Genomic DNA, 16795 nt, shown 5'->3' with positions numbered 1-16795 from the left:
TTTATCTGTAATATACATCTAGTCTGTGATACCCCTCTCCATCAAATCTTTTGTTTGCATGAGGATCTGAAGTGCAGACAACTTGTAAATTTTCATCCTAGTAAATTATACCTTTCCTGTTGGGTTAAATTTTTTAAATTTCTCTCTCTCTCTTTTTTCACTTTGGTCCTTTTGTTCTGCTCTGATTTTTTTTATCATCTTCAACCTTAATTATGAGTAGGAAAGGTGGTTATTTTATGGATTTTCAATTCTTGAACTTGTTTGGATGGAGTTGAGAAATTTAACAAGTGATTCCTTGATAAAATAAAGATAAATCTTTTCTTGATCTTTTATTACCTTATTATTCTGTGAAGCCAAAATTCCTTTAATGAAAATTTGACCAGTGCTAAATATAATAGGAAGAGTATGCTGTAGTCTTATATGCTGTGCTATAGTTAATTTGATTTCTTATGGTAAGATTATAAATTGAAAATAGGAAAAATGTTTCTATCATTGTTAGCACTCTGCCAAGCATTTTAACTCATTTGGTTTGATTCAGTATTGCTTTATTTTATGGAAGTACTAGGCTTTCTAATTAATTCTATTAAAGAATTATGTCAACATTGGAATCTTTGAAATAGGACATTCTTTTTGAGGTAAGCATAAACATTTTCAGAGATCATAATATCTACATAAGCATTTCCAAAATAGCTACTAGAAAGAGATTATATATTTTTATTTTTTTTAATTTCAAGAGTAGAGATTTCTTCTAAAAGCCTCTTCAGCATAGAGTGCTCTAACCATTACTCTGTTAACCTGCTTATTATTTGTTATTCATCTAACCTTGGTAGAGGAATTTGATAGTGTATAGCAGTGGTTCTTACCCTTGTTTTCTGCTCCCAGCACACCTGAGGAGTAGAATGTTTTACACTGTAAGACAGCTTCACAACAACTATTGTCAGTTTATGTGGTGACGCAGGAGGGCAACTAGTGGAACCTTCAGAGAAGCTTGTCTAATTTAAAAAGATTTCCCAGATAATTCTAATATACGTCTTTCTTCCATGCTTTGTGACCCTGATTTGATAGTTTTTAAACATAATACACTCCATTTCTATGTTTTGGTGCTTTAATCTTAAACTTTTAACGTTCCCAAACCATACAAGGACTTCAAAACACTTGAATTCTGTTCGCTTTGTTTGTTGTGTTACAATTTAATCTTTTGTTAATATTTGTTTTATCTCAATACTTGGAAGAAATTATTTTACTTTCTTTTGGTTCTGTGGTTGCTATTGAGAAGATCTTTGTCCATTTAATTGTGGTTACTTTGTGTTACTGTGTATTTAATTTGTCCTTTTTCTTTGACTACTTTTGATACCTTCTCTTTGTCTTTAGTGTCCTGCAGGTATGTTCAAATATGCCTAGGTGGATTTCTTTATGTTTATTATGTTTGGGATTTGTTGTGCTTCCAAAATCTGAACATTCGTGTGTTTCATCAGTTCTGGAAGATTCTCAGATATTACTTCTTTAAACATTGCCTCTTTCCCTTTCTCTGTATACCTTTTTTTTTCATATCTCCAAGTTGGTGTGTGTTAGACCTTATTGTACTAAAGATAGCCCTTTGAGGTACCTAGCTATATGGTGCGAGGGTTGGAGGGAGGTGTCTTAGTTACAATTCCTATCTTGTGTAGGCTCAGTGCTTTTATACCTATCCCCTTCCTGATTGATAAAACCGTGGTTGATAAAACCTGTGACAGATGCCCTTTAAACAGCCAAAGCCAAAGCTTCAGCATCAGCTTGCTTCTCTTATTTCCAGCTTTATTTTAATTTTGGTTCTTAGGATTTCCTTTACTTTTTTTTTTTTTTTTTGGTGGTAAAAACCACATAACATTAAATTTACCATCTTAACCTTTTTTTTTTTTTGTGAGGAAGATCAGCCCTGAGCTAACATCCGTGCTAATCCTCCTCTTTTTTGCTGAGGAAGACCAGCTCTGAGCTAACATCTATTGCCAATCCTCCTCCTCCTTTTTTTTTCCCCAAAGCCCCAGTAGATAGTTGTACGTCACAGTTGCACATCCTTCTAGTTGCTGTATGTGGGACGCGGCCTCAGCATGGCCGGAGAAGCAGTGCGTCGGTGCGCGCCCGGGATCCGAACCCGGGCCGCCAGTATCGGAGTGCGCGCTCTTAACCACTAAGCCACGGGGCCGGCCCTTAACCATTTTTTTTTACAATCGGAGAAATTAACTTTATTTATTTATTTATTTTTTCTTTTTTTTTAATTTTTTGTTTATTGCAGTAACATTGGTTTATAACATTGTAAAAATTTCAGGTGTACATCATTGTACTTCTATTTCTGCATAGATTACATCATGTTCACCACCAAAATACTAATTACAACCCATCACCACACATATGTACCGAATTATCCCTTTCACCCTCCTCCCTCCCCCCTTCCCCTCTGGTAACCACCAATCCAATCTCTGTCCCTATGTGTTTGTTTATTGTTGTTATTATCTACTACTTAATGAAGGAAATCATACGGTATTTGACCTTCTCCCTCTGACTTATTTCACTTTGCATTATACCCTCAATGTCCATCCACGTTGTCACAAATGGCTGGATTTCCATTTTTAAGTGTAGAATTCAATAGTGCTAAGTATATTCACATTATTGTGCAACAGATTTCTAGAACTTTTTCATTTTGCAACTCTGAAACTCTGTGTCCACTAAACACTAATTCTCCCTCCCTCTTTCCCCTAGCCCTTGGCAACCATTTTCTCTTCTTAATAAACTCATTTATTAATTAATGGGCTGTTAATTATGTTATTTCCAGAATTTCTGGGTTTTGGGGTGTTCTTTGTATCAAAAAACTTTCCAGTGTATCTCTTCTGCCATGTGGATTGCTATATAGCTATATGTAGATGTATAGATATATTTACCAGACAATTTTATGGAACTACATTAAAATTTTTAGGCCTAATAAGATGAAACACAGTGGTTGGGCCTTAGAGAAGGTAGTATACTCACAAGAAGTGGTAATCTAATGTGACTGAATTCTGTTTTCCTTATGAAGGAAATGGGAAGACATGATGACCTTTGGTCCTTATTCTACATGTTGGTGGAATTTGTGGTTGGTCAGCTGCCTTGGAGAAAAATAAAAGACAAGGTATTTTGGAAATGGAAATGTCAGTTGTGGTAGGGGAAGGAATAAAAATTTCTCCTAGGTAGGCATTTTTGTTGAGAATATGCTTATATATAAGAATTAAAATTTACAAGCACTTTCACTGTATCCCAATATGTGTATTTTTCTGTGAGCTGATATTAGAGATCTAATTTATGGTATCACTTTTTCTGTGTACACAGAGAAGAGACACTGATTTAGGTACAATCATCACTTTTTTTTTTTTTTTTTGGTTGTAGGCAGTTTATTGAGCAGCAAAGGGAAACAGGACTGGGCAAAGGGAGGAATCAAACTGTGATGGAGGTGCAACAGTAGCTTCAGCCAACTTGCAGGGAGCTCTGAAGCTGGGCTATCCTTTTAGAGATGTCCCTAATGGAGGCAAGGGGATTGAACCTTTGTACCCCTGCAATGATCAGTCCATTGGATGTGTTCTCTCCCCGGGGGAGGGACATAAACTTGGTCAAGCAGCTCCCTTTGGCCAAGAGCAATTCTTGGGGGGAGGGTCATAGTTGATGAAATGAATGGCTTGGTCCTCAGGGAGGTCTGGAGTGTACACCACAGAATCCAGTACAGTCCAATCCCTGTGCCATTCAAATCTCCTTGCTTCATAATCATCACTTCTGATTTGATTTCTAGCTCTGTCTCTTAGCTTTTATTTTCACTAATTCTCTCTTTTTCTTTTTTGTAAGTCAATTGAGCTTTAACTTTTAATTGTCACATAGTATTATTTGAGTGGAAAATTGTGAACACGTGTTGATAAAAGTAGACCAGATTTAAGATCAACTCTTGTTTTGCGGGGGGCTTCATTGATGCAGAAGTCTGACTCACCCTTTTGGTTCTGCATTACGGTTTTCTCCTCCCCTTTAAAGCAATGTACATTAAGCTGTGATTAAGAGTTCAGTTCTTGCTTTATACTTAATTACCCGGTATCTCATTCCCTAGTACATGCCCTTGAGACTGTTACTGAGAGGTTTTTAATGTGTAGCTGCCAAGAGAAATTGACTGGTTTCTTTTCTCTTTACTTCCCAGGAGCAAGTGGGCTCTATTAAGGAGAGATATGACCACAGGCTTATGTTGAAACATCTCCCTCCGGAATTCAGCATCTTTCTGGACCACATCTCTTCTTTAGATTATTTTACAAAACCAGACTACCAGGTAATTGTCTTTGTGAGTTCTGTGGGTTAATTCTCTCTCGTTTAATGGGTTTTCACTCATTGTAGCTTTGAGGGTACTGTAAATGAATATGGGAGGTCCCTAGAATAATACTATTTTAGTACATTCTGAGAAATATGGTGACATTAACTGATGATGACAGTGTCTCTGTGTGTGTGTGTTTGCTCCCTTCCGGATGAACGTACTTCATTAGAGTTTTAGTTTGTTCATCATGTAACAGATTTTACTGTTCCTGCTGTGATTCATCTGGTGTACAGAACTGCTGATAGTTCAAGTTATGTAAATCCTATAGCTAATTTGTTGACCAGAAGGAAATGTCCAACTAGGTAGTGTATCCGTTGAGGGCTTAAGGGCTGCATATCATGTGTTAATGTGCTATGGGACATCAGGCAGTGAAGATTATTGGCTCCATTTTGTCTGTGGTCACTGAATCATTTCCTTAGAGCATTAGTTAATGAGGCCTTATATCGGTTGACTAGGTTTACCACAAATTGCATCCTTAACCCCAACCAGCTGTATTTCAGAAGATTCTGTTGCTCTCAGGGAGAACTTGGTTAAAGCTTATTGCAAAATAATCATTACCGCTGAAAACATAAATGAAGCCACACGTAGATTAATAATAATAATATGTTAGCATATCATTTTTATCTACAAAGCAAAACACATAGACTTTATTGCCTGTTAATGGAAGTTTTACATTCTTAAGTGTTGTCATTGTTGCCCAGTCAAAAGACTTAGACTGTCTACAGCACAGCGAACTTATTTGCATGTAATTACTATTTCTGTGTGAAGTTGCAACTTTTATATAAGATATAAACAGGATATAAAGCAGAGAGGCAACGTAAAACTTTGGGTCCTTAGAGATCTTAAGTGGATGAGCTTGTCTTTTATATGGTTATTTGTGTTATGAACAATATATACAGTCTACTAAACACGTCACTTTGGAACATGTTCTTATATTTACATTTTATATATATTTTCTGAAATGCAGAGAAGTTCACATTACTTGCAATAAAATAGTGAAATTTGGGGATGGCCCCATGGTGTAGTGGTTAAGTTTGGCATGCTCCACTTCAGCAGGCTTGGTTCGTGGGTTTGGATCCCAGGCACAGACCTACACCACTCATCAAGGCATGCTGTGGGGACATCCCACATACAAAATAGAGGAAGACTGGCACAGATGTTAGCTCAGGGCTAATCTTCCTCAAGCAAAGAAAAAAAAAAAGAGAAAGATTGGCAGCAGGTGTTAGCTCAGGGCAAATCTTCCTCAGGAAAAAATAAATAAAATAAAATAATGAAATTATACCTGTATGACTAGATTCAGGAGGAGCTAGAAAATGTCACAACTTTTCCATCTTGGGTGCTAATAATTTGCTTATTGACAAAGTTTGCATGGGAGTATAAAAGTTTAGCACAGCAAAAAATTTTTGATCACATTCTCTGCTTAATTATGTCTACAATCTAAAGAAGACTATCATATTCACTGACTAAAGTTTGAAACTTAGACCTATAATTAATTTAAATTAACAAATTACTGTTCTCAGGTTTTTCATTTGGACATTCTCTTAGGGGCTTCTCTGTGTTTCTGTCACCTAATAACAAAACAAAGTGTAATAATTTTCCTATTTCTGGAAGACAGAGAGCAGACATAACATTTTCTTTGTTTCCCAGATTCTCTAAATAATCTGGTACTTTCTTGCTCTCTGATCTTTCATAAGCAGTGAGCAGGAGCAGAGGGCAGGTGGACGGGAGAAGGATAATTGGGAAAAAGATATTAGTGTAAGTGAGTGGTGTGTTCTGATGACTAGTATCAGTGTGACATCAGGTTCCAAAAAGGTCTGATCTTTGCGGTTTCTGTCCCTTGCTTCCCTCACAGAGCCCTGCTGCGGTCTTCATTTTGATAAAAATTATACTACTTTGAATCTAAATGCTCTTCTGAACCAATGCTGTCCATATGGTTAATTTTACTGTTTGGAATTTGTTCCTGAATTTGAGTTTAATTACTGTTCTTCCAAAATTTTAAATTCCTCATTGGACAACCAGTGTAGTTAAAAACAACAGATCGCCTCCAGCAACAAAAAGTATATCAGTATTTAGCATAACTGCTTCCCTAGCTACATCTAAAGGTCAAATAACAATATATCTCCCACTTTGTATATTCTGAGTCAAGACCAAAGTGAATATATTTTGTAATCAAAGTGTTAAATGAGGCTGTTTTAACAAAGCCACTTTCACTTCAAATGTCTATGTTGTGTGAGTCTTTAAAAATCAGAGTTTCTTGCCAAAGAACATTATTATCTTAACAAATTTGCGTGTGGCCAACACCTCATCCAGTAGCCTGCTTGTGCTCTCTCTGACAGCAGGTGTAGACCTAGAGAGAAGAGCTGTTTTGCTCTTTACTAGGCATCTTTTATGCATGTCTCAATTGGAATAAAGGCTGACACTTGCTTTTGGAAAATGTTATGATGCTTTGGGAAACTGCTTTCAAGTTTATCAGTACGTCGTATTTATGTATGAGTCTGTCTTCTCAGCTGGCTTTTAAATCCTGGAGGTACAACCATGTCTTAGTTTTTTATCCACTAAATTGTGGATACTGTGCCTGGCACCTAAATTTTTAACAAATGTTAGGAAAATTGGATTGAATTGTCTAATAGTCTGCTACTCAGAAAATGTAAGAAAAATGAGCTCATAAGTGTATAAATACTATTTTCTGTCTGTTAAACTAAAAGTGAAGATGTCAGGATTATAGCCAAGATTAAAGCAAATATCTTATTATGAATATTGTTTTCATTATTAGATTCTGAAAGAGTATAGCAACTCTAAGAGACAAAAATGTGCTGGACTGTGAATCTCCTCAGGTGATAAAATTGCATAGATCTACACACACACACACAGACACACAGAGCTTATCTCAATACCTTCATAAGTAGTCTCTAATTTTCCTCTGTCCAATTTGCATGCACACAACTGCAAAAGTAATCCTCTTAAAACACAAACTGGATCACCATGCTCCTACTTATTAGACTTCCAAGGCTTTCCTGTTGTACTTAGAATACAATCCAAACTCCTTTAGCAAGGCATACAGGGCCCTGTGTCATCTGGTCTCTGCCTTTCTTTCCAGTCTCATCTCAGACCCCTCTCTTCTCTCGTTTACTATGTCCTGGCCACTTGTCTTCTTTCTGTTTCTTTCTTGCGTCAGAGCCTGTGCACAAATTCTTCCTTTTGCTTATAACATTTTTCCTCTTATTTTTCTCTTCACATGGCCAATACAGTCCCATTTTTAGGGCTTGGCTTAAATGGCAGCTTTGGACAGAGACCTTCCCTGACCCCCTATTTTATGGGAGGTTTCCCCTTTTTATTTTCTACCTCAACCTCTTACTTGTTTGCTTCATAAGCAGCTCATCCATGCCCTCTGAAAAATTTAACCCAGATGTTATTAGAATCAGGGAATCCTAAAATGGCTCTAAGTAGTACTTAAGTTGGGCAGCTCTGCTAGGCAATTCTCAAGTGGTAACTTGAACATCCAGGCTCCACCCATATTTGACATTGCTGTCATTAATACCTGGCCTTTGCAGTCATCGGGAAGGGGAAGAGCAAGTGTGGATGATGGCTTAGGGATTTTATCACCAGGCCTAGAAATGACCTAAACACTTTGGCATATACCCCTGTGGCCAGAACTCATTCACAGCGGCCCAATTCTAACTGCAAGGGAGGCTGAAAGAGTCTTCCCTTGGTGGCAGAAGACAACGAATAAAGATGGGCTTGACTTAGATATAACCAGTGGAGATGGAGAGAAGTGGATGAAATCTTGCTCTACCCTCTTTTAATTATCTCCTTTCATTCCCCATCATACTTATGTGATTCAGCTATATTGGACCCCTCAAAACAGTTAAGTGGGACCACCACCCCTTCTCCCAGCATGCTCTGCCTGGAATGCCTGTGTTTCATAGCACTGCTTGTCTTGTGAAATTGAAGCCCACCTCACGTGCCAGCTTCTCCACAATCTCCTCTGATTCCTTCCAGACAGGAGTGATTTCTTCTGCTAAGCTCTTGTAGCAGTACTTTGTTTTTGTGTCTTTACTAGATAAATTCCTTTAGAGCCAGGCCCTTGTACATTTATTTCAGTTTCCTCAAGTAATTAGCACAATGATAGGCATTTAAGAAAAATTTGCCAAATTGAATTAAATCTGCTTAATCTAATTATTGCTTCAGTTGATTGTAAACTCTGAAGACAAGAATGTGTTTTGTTCACCTTTGCATTCCTAGCCCCCAGGACGGTAGACGTTCACTGTATGTGTGAATCAACGAATGGGTATTCAATGTAGCTATAGAATACAGTAGAGTTACAGAACATCTGTGTTTACTTGACTCACTTAAATTCAGCTGTATATGGGAGATAGAAAATTTTTAACTATGATTCTGCCTGCCCTTTGGCTCAGTTAGTCATGCACTATGGTGAGGGTGATAGCCCAGTGCCCTTGTGAATCTGCTGTTCCCTCAGTCTTTCTCTCACTAACAGCAGTCCAGTCATCCAGAATCAGGCTGCACTGAGTGTGATTCTTACATCTAAAAGAACAGTCATTTTTTTGATACAATATAACCCCTACATTCAGCCAGCTTACTTCATTCACATTCATCTGAAGAAATAGAAGTCTCTCCCAATGCTGGAGGAAAAACTAGCTATGTTGTACCTCGTGCAACTACTGTACTATACTTTAGGGACATTTTAAGGGACTTTCAAGGATAATTTCAACTATACGCTGTTTTTGCCTTGCCTGCTGACTGGCCACACATCTTCTGTAGTGGAAATAGCTCTGCTGCACTTAAAAGACCTGTGTCAGTCGATGCTTTGCTACGCACCATTTGTATGACCTTTCAGAACCTGCTTTCTTGTCTGTGAAATGTTGCAAGTATCTACCCCCCCAGTGGTGTTGTTAAGATTTTAATGAGAATTGTGAGACTGTTTTGTAAATTGTAAAGCATCATGTACCTCGGTGACAGTGCATTTGCTTATAATTATCTCACTTCTCTTTCTTCATTCTTATGTTCTGTTACTTCTGTGTTAATAGAACTTCTTTCTGTTTCCTTTACGCTGCTTTGTCCTGTTAAGGCATAAAAGAAATGCTGCTTACCTTTTTCACTGACCTTGTTAGGAGACATCAAGAAGCTTACTACATTGCTGGTTTACGTTGTAGGCTGAGCACTGTTGGCTGAACAACCATGCTGCCTATCACTGCCTCAGGTCCCCTGGGGCAGCCGACCAGGGGGCACTCCTGAGTTGCCCTAATATCTTGATATCGATGGTGAAAACAGCGAAAACCCTGCAGCTTCTTCAACTCATTCTCTTTATTTCATCTCTTTTTCTGGTTCTGTTCTCCAAAGGTTGTTGTTTCCCTCTACCAGTGCTGCTAAAAATCCCCCGGAAAAGGAGAGAAATCTAGAACATGGGCATTTCTTTCCCTCTATTGCATCTACTTATCACTGAAGTGAGGCAATTTCTTTTGCAGTAAATAATCTATCTTTGAATCAGTCAAGCCACCATTGTCATTGTGCTCTGCTGGTTAAGGGCTTTATTGATCCATTAACTTACTATTTATTAACTGAGAATTCAGGAATCAGGATTCTCAGTGAGTCCTCAATATCACATTACAAATAATATTTGTTTTTGCAAAGACTGGACTTTGTCTACATTCTCTTTGGAAGGGCAAACTGGGATTTCATATGGAGATAAATATGATAAGCTATTGATTGCATTTGTGCTAAGGATAAGAGAAGGGGTGCTTCCCTAAGGCCTTATGTCTATGTAAGATGACTGATTGCTATAAAGAATAAGGGTATTCCAGGTGGTGGGAGCTAGCAGCAGGCATTTTTGTGGACTATACATGTTTAGATATACAATCAATTTATTTTATTTTATTTTTTTATTTTTTAAAGATTTTATTTATTTATTTTTCCCCCCAAAGCCCCAGTAGATAGTTGTGTGTCATAGCTGCACATCCTTCTAGTTGCTGTATGTGGGACGCGGCCTCAGCATGGCCGGAGAAGCAGCGCGTCAGTGTGAGCCCGGGATCCGAACCCGGGTCGACAGCAGTGGAGCACACTCACTCAACCACCAAGCCACGGGGCCGGCCCTAATCAATTTATTTTAGATAATACATTTTTGTCGGTTAAATTTTTCTCATTATTAAAAGAAATACATAGTCATTATAAAAGTTTAGAAATTACAGAAAAGTAGAAAATCCAAATTGTTCAGAATCTCATTACCTACACATAATACCTGATTACTTTTTTGTGTTTTGAATAGTTTGCTTTAGAAAAATCATTTTATTGTATATCCTCTTAGAATTTGGCTTAAAATCAAACTGTCTCTTATTCATAAGTGCAAGTCGAAGGGAAATTGACATAAATAATCCACAATGGTAGTCAAATAAAAAGTTATATTGCATTGTTGTCTGTCCAGACCTTCCTCAGTTCCTCCCTCCTCTTTTCTTTCTCCTTTCCCCAAAGTCCCCTTCCCCCAACCTCCTCCACTGCCCTACTTCCATCCAAGGAAGATTCACCTTCCTGATATTATGCTTCTAGTGTTTCTCACACTGTTTCACCAAGTTCTCCTGTTGCAGCAAAGTATGAGCATGTTTCTCAAGAGGTCTGGGAACAGTCTTAAAGTGTTAGCCATAAGTCCAAAATTTCTTGGCATTCTCTTGATTTCTCTTAAAGGTTCATGTGAATTTTGCTTTCTAACTTTTTTGTGTTCCTTGTGTTATAAAGTATCATATTAAATGTCTTACCTCTGAGTAAAAATTTTCAGGAAGCTGTGCCTCAGTTATCAGGTGACTTTAAACTCTCTCTGGCATATGACTGCGTCTCTGGGGGGATGTTACCCTAATTTGAGAAACCTGGACTCTTTAGATAAGTTTATATTTTCTAAGAATACATTATTAAGTAAAAGAAGTAAGGGAGTCAGATATATACTAGATTTCCAGTGATTCTCGATAGAGAGACACGAGACATGCCTTCTTAGAGGGAAGTATCACAATCTCTGGAAGGTTTTTTCAGATTTTGTTCTGCTTCCTTTTCAGTTTGAGAATTACTGCCACAGTTTCTAATCCTGTTCTGATTAGAAAGTGTTTTATTCTTCAGTGGTATTGGGGGATGATACCCCATAAAAAAGGATGAGGACCATAAGTTTTATGTATATATGATTTATATATATCATTTATAAGGTGACTAATTTATATTGTTCTCGAATCTATTTGAATGAGTAACTGAAGTGGAGTTTTCTGATTTTATTATTTATTTTAGCCAAAAGTGATATAATGAATTCAGTTACAAAAAAAAAAAAATGAGTACTTGACTTGTCCTGTTTCTACTATCCCAATCTGTTGAAGTTTAGGATTTAGAGCCACCCTGGTCCTGAATTAGAAAATTATTTTGCTACATTCAAAATGTTTTGCTCTTTGAAGTATCTGCAGAGCTCTACCTAGTCTGATCATTTGTTCCCACTAGGGTGCCTTTAGTGCCTCCATGCTTTCAGCTTTCCTTCTTTTTCTTTGTTTTGTGCCCCTGTCCTTCTGCCTCCGCTACTGGTCTCTAGTGTCACCATCATAGTAATAAACTGTTTCCTATTTGAGACCCAGTGGCATATGCTACATTTTCTAAGACATACAATACTGTGATAAATGTAAAAAAATAATTCCATGGTAAAAGGACATCTGGCATAAAAGCAGTTTAGTATCATCCATATCACAGCCCACTACAGTCAGAGGATTTAGCAGTAGCGATCTAAGAGCTCACACAGCAAGGACAGAGACTCCACCTTTCAGGAAACATGCATCTCGCTCTGTGAGAACCTATGAGAAGCTCAATTTCCAGAGTTAGGAGAGAGATCTAAGGTCTGCCGCTTCAGTTCCCATATGCTGGGTCTCAATCCATCTTCCTTTCCTCCTTTTTGTTTTCTACCTCTGACAATTTGGAGGAGTCTAAGCTATAACATAGGTAACTTATGTCAACAAAAGTATGACCAAAATAAAAATTGCGAGGTTTTATAACTATGACTTTTCCAATTCCTTTTATCTTTTTAGTTTTCTTTTGTACATTTGTTATTTTTTCTTTGGGACTTAAATGAAAGGTAAGGTCGTGTGAATCTTTCAGTTAAATATTATTACAAATAAACATTTATTCTTGAACTGTTTTTAGAGTAACTGTTTAAGGGTTCTGTACCCCCAATTCCAACATGGGTTTTTTTTCCCCCTACACTGCCAAGCAATTCTCTCACACTAGTTGGGTGTCCTAAACAATTCAACTCAATTCTGACACTATCTACCCAGAGATAGATCAGATTCCACAGGTTAAGGACTCAGTCCCACAAGACTGCTCTCTACTTCAGATACCAATTAGAAGTCCTGGTTGTCACCTGTACTTCTGACCAACTGGCTATAAATCAGAAGTTCCCAGCACCACCTCTTTGGGTTTGCTTAATTTGCTAGAGCGGTTCACAAGACTTGAGAAGCCAGTTTTCCACGAGATTACCAGTTTATTACAAAGGATATAGCTCAGAAACAGCCAGATGGAAGAAATGTGTAGGGCAGGGTATGGGGAAAGGGTGCAGAGCTTCCATGCCTCTCCGAGGGCGCCACTTGCTCAGCACCTCCACGTGTTCGCCAACCCAGAAGCTCTCCTAACCCATCATTTTGGGTTTTTATGGAGGCTTCACTACATAGGTGTGATTAATTAAATCATTGACTGTGGTGATTGAGTCAACCTTAGCCCCTCTCCCCTCTCCTGGACACCAGGGAGATAGGAGAAAGTTGCAACCCTCTGATCACATGGTTGGTTCCTCTGGTGACCAGCCTCTATCTTTAGATGCTTTCCAAAAGTCACCTCATTAACATAAACCCACTTGTGGTAGAAAGGGGCTTGTTATGAATAACAAGACACCCATTTCAACTTGATGGTTCTGAAGTGATTTCAGGAAGTGAGGACTAGAGACAAATACTATAACAAAAGATGCTCCCATTGCTCTTATTTCTCAGGAAATTCCAAGGGTTTTGGGTGCTGTGAGCCAGGAACCAAAGATCAAATATGTGTGAGAAATATATTTGGGTCATCTGAATGATGTTATATTTATAATAAATATGTGTTTGTTATAAATCACAATATCACACTATTATATAGAAGGCACTGTGTTAGGTACGGTGATAAGCAAGATTACATGTATACCGACCTCTTGGAGCTTACAGTCGGGGTGAAAGAGAGAGAGAAATCAATTAAATAATCAGAAATAACTATAAATTTACAATTGATGGCATTTGACCATCTCCTTGTTGAGATGATTTCTTCACTTGGTGTCTAGAACACCACACACTTGGTTTTCCGACCTCTCTGGCCACTCCTTGGTTTCATTTGCTGATTCCTTCTCTTCTTTCCATCCAAATGTTGGAGTGCCCTAGGCCTTAACCCCTTGGACCTCTTTGCTACCTGCTCTCCTTAGATGATATCATGCAGTCCTATGGCTTTAAATAATCCCTATTAATATCTATGCTGATAACTCTCAAATTTGTATCTGTATTCCCTCTTCCTTCCTAAACTCTGTAAAACTTTCAATATCCCAATCCTCAAACTCACTGCTTTCCATGTCAGTAAATGGCACTACCATTTACCCAGTGGCTCAGGACAGAAATCTAAATTATTCTTTATTTTTTCTTTACTCTCACAGCTTTCATCTAATCCATCAGCAAGTTCTGTTGGCTCTACAAATTATGTCCAAATCCTAACACTTCTTATCATGTCCACTGTCCAAATCCTAACACTTCTTATCGTGTCCACTGTTACCACGCTGGTTCAACTGACAGTAGCCTCCTAACTGGTCATCTGTTCCTAGCACCTTCTTCCCCATCCCTGATTATGGCATCTATTCTCCACTTCATAGCCAGAGTAATCTTATTAAAGCCTAAAACAGACCTTCGCAGAATCCTCCAGTGAAGAACTGCTGATTTCAGGTCTGGAGTGGGAAATGTACAAGACAAATCTCTGAGGATAGGATACTAACAAAGTAAGAGAAATGATGAGGAGAGAATGAAGCTATAATCGTAAAATTGAAAGTAGTGCATTCTCAGAAATAGTAAAGAAGGTCTTTGTGAGATCTTTCTGAAGATCACATCAGACTTTTGGAATTTAAAGACAAAAAATGAAATTATATATAATGTAAATCAAATAATAGGGCAGATTTCTTTTTGACATTTGTGTGTATATACACATATATATAGTTTAAGAACTTTTCAAATCCACAAAAAAATTGGAAGAAAGCGTAGTGAACTTCTGTATACCCCTTACCTTAGATATACCAATTGTTAACACTGTTCACTTATTTAAGTTGAGCTATATAAAAATGCTTTTTGACAAAAAAATGATCACATAGATGGTTGAAACTGAATACACAGATGCACATAGAACACATTTCCTTTTGCCAAACCATCTGAAAGTTAAGTTTTATTTATTTATTTATTTTTGTGAGGAAGATCAGCCCTGAGCTAATAACATCCATGCTAATCCTCCTTTTTTTGCTGAGGAAGACCGGCCCTGAGCTAACATCTATTGCCAATCCTCCTCCTTTTTTTTTTTCCCCAAAGCCCCAGTAGATAGCTGTATGTCATAGTTGCACATCCATCTAGTTGCTGTATGTGGGCGCTGCCTCAGCATGGCCGGAGAAGCGGTGTGTCGGTGTGCGCCCAGGATCTGAACCTGGGACACCAGCAGCGGAGCACGCGCACTTAACCACTAAGCCACGGGGTGGGCCCTGAAAGTTAAGTTTTAGATCTGATGCTTCATTGTGTATATTCCAAGAACAAAGACATTCTCCTACATAAGTACAAACCAGTACCTCAACTGAAAAAAAATCAATATTAATTCAATATCATTACCCACATACAGTCCTTACTCAAATTCTGCTATTGTACCATCAGGTTTTCTTAAAAAAAATCATACTGCAAAGCTGACTTATGAGTCTGGGGTGCTTTCTCTCATAGAATAAAGTGACTGTGTTTGCAGTTGGCTCACTCTAGTTTTTTTCTTTGTGGTTTAGCTTCTTACATCCGTGTTTGACAACAGCATCAAGACCTTTGGAGTAATTGAGAGTGACCCTTTTGACTGGGAGAAGACTGGAACTGATGGCTCCCTAACAACCACCACTACTTCTACCACCCCTCAGTTGCACACCCGCTTGACCCCTGCGGCAATGGGGTATGTCCGAAGCAGATCATTTAGCAGTATCTTAGCAGAAATGTCTTTTGTTTTATCCGGATTCCCTCATATGACCAAATGCTAGGACATAAGGGAAAGGCCATGGATTTCCTTGATATAAAATTGCTCTTATATATGCGTTTGTTTGAATTTACTTTTCTTAGCAAGTACTCATAGATCATTCTGTGCAATGGGAGCTTAGAGCTTGTGTGACTTGTCGATGTCAGATTTACAGTGGGTTTTCTTCAAAATGAGAAGGGGCATTTGTTGCATTTACTTCTAAAGAATATGGGACCCTGGAAAGAATAAATCACAATTATATCTAACTCTACTGTGCTTAAGTTTAGTGGGAACAAACTTGGAACAAACTTTTTTTTTTTTGAGGAAGATCAGCCCTGACCTAACATCCATGCCAATCCTCCTCTTTATGCTGAGGAAGACTGGCCCTGGGCTAACATCTGTGCCCATCTTCCTCCACTTTATATGGGACACCGCCACAGCATGGCTTGCCAAGCGTTGCGTCGTGCGCACCCGGGATCTGAACCGGTGAACCCCAGGCCACCGCAGCGGAGCGCACGCTCTTAACTGCTTGCGCCACCGGGCCGGCCCCATAAAGTCTTTAAATGAAAAAGCGAATGCACATTTCACACTAATAAAAAAATATAACTGATTGATCTGATACCTGCTTATATCATTATAACACTTAACATTTTCCTATTTATAGTTTTTCTTATTCTCTAAGAAAAATGGGTAAAGAATATAAAATATTAAAATTGACAAAGACTTCTTGGAAAATAGACCAAATGTTTCTGACTTTTAAAGTGATTGTGGGCCGGCCCCGTGGCTTAGCGGTTAAGTGCATGCGCTCTGCTGCTGGTGGCCCGGGTTCAGATCCTGGGTGCGCACCGACACACCGCTTCTCTGGCCATGCTGAGGCCGCGTCCCACATACAGCAACTAGAAGGATGTGCAACTATGACATACAACTATCTACTGGGGCTTTGGGGGAAAAATAAATAAATAAAATTATAAAGTGATTGTTAAGGCTGGCGCCGTGGCTTAGTGGTTAAGTGCGTGCGCTCTGCTGCTGGTGGCCCGGGTTCGGATCCCGGGTGCGCACCGACGCACCGCTTCTCCGGCCATGCTGAGGCCGCGTCCCACATACAGCAACTAGAAGGATCTGCAACTATGACATACAACTATCTACTGGGGCTTTGGGGGAAAAATA

General features: G+C 38.6%; 1 protein-coding gene across 3 annotated transcripts in view; it reads left to right on the top strand.

The window, feature by feature from the left end:
* The window catches only part of TTBK2 (tau tubulin kinase 2), a 131131-nt gene that overhangs the window by 89503 nt on the left and 24833 nt on the right, over positions 1–16795 (top strand). For all 3 annotated transcript variants that reach the window (XM_087426069.1, XM_004421474.3, XM_014780616.2), the window contains 3 exons: positions 3050–3142; positions 4187–4312; positions 15411–15568. In XM_087426069.1, coding sequence (XP_087282195.1) covers positions 3050–3142; positions 4187–4312; positions 15411–15568 — 377 coding nt within the window. The remainder of the gene's footprint in view (positions 1–3049; positions 3143–4186; positions 4313–15410; positions 15569–16795) is intronic.

The sequence above is a fragment of the Ceratotherium simum genome, chromosome 3 (genome assembly GCF_057802395.1).
Source record: "Ceratotherium simum simum isolate JZ-2026a chromosome 3, ASM5780239v1, whole genome shotgun sequence".
Taxonomy (NCBI): domain Eukaryota; kingdom Metazoa; phylum Chordata; class Mammalia; order Perissodactyla; family Rhinocerotidae; genus Ceratotherium; species Ceratotherium simum.
Note: the sequence above shows the minus strand (reverse complement) of the source record. Positions and strands in the feature narration are given on the sequence as shown.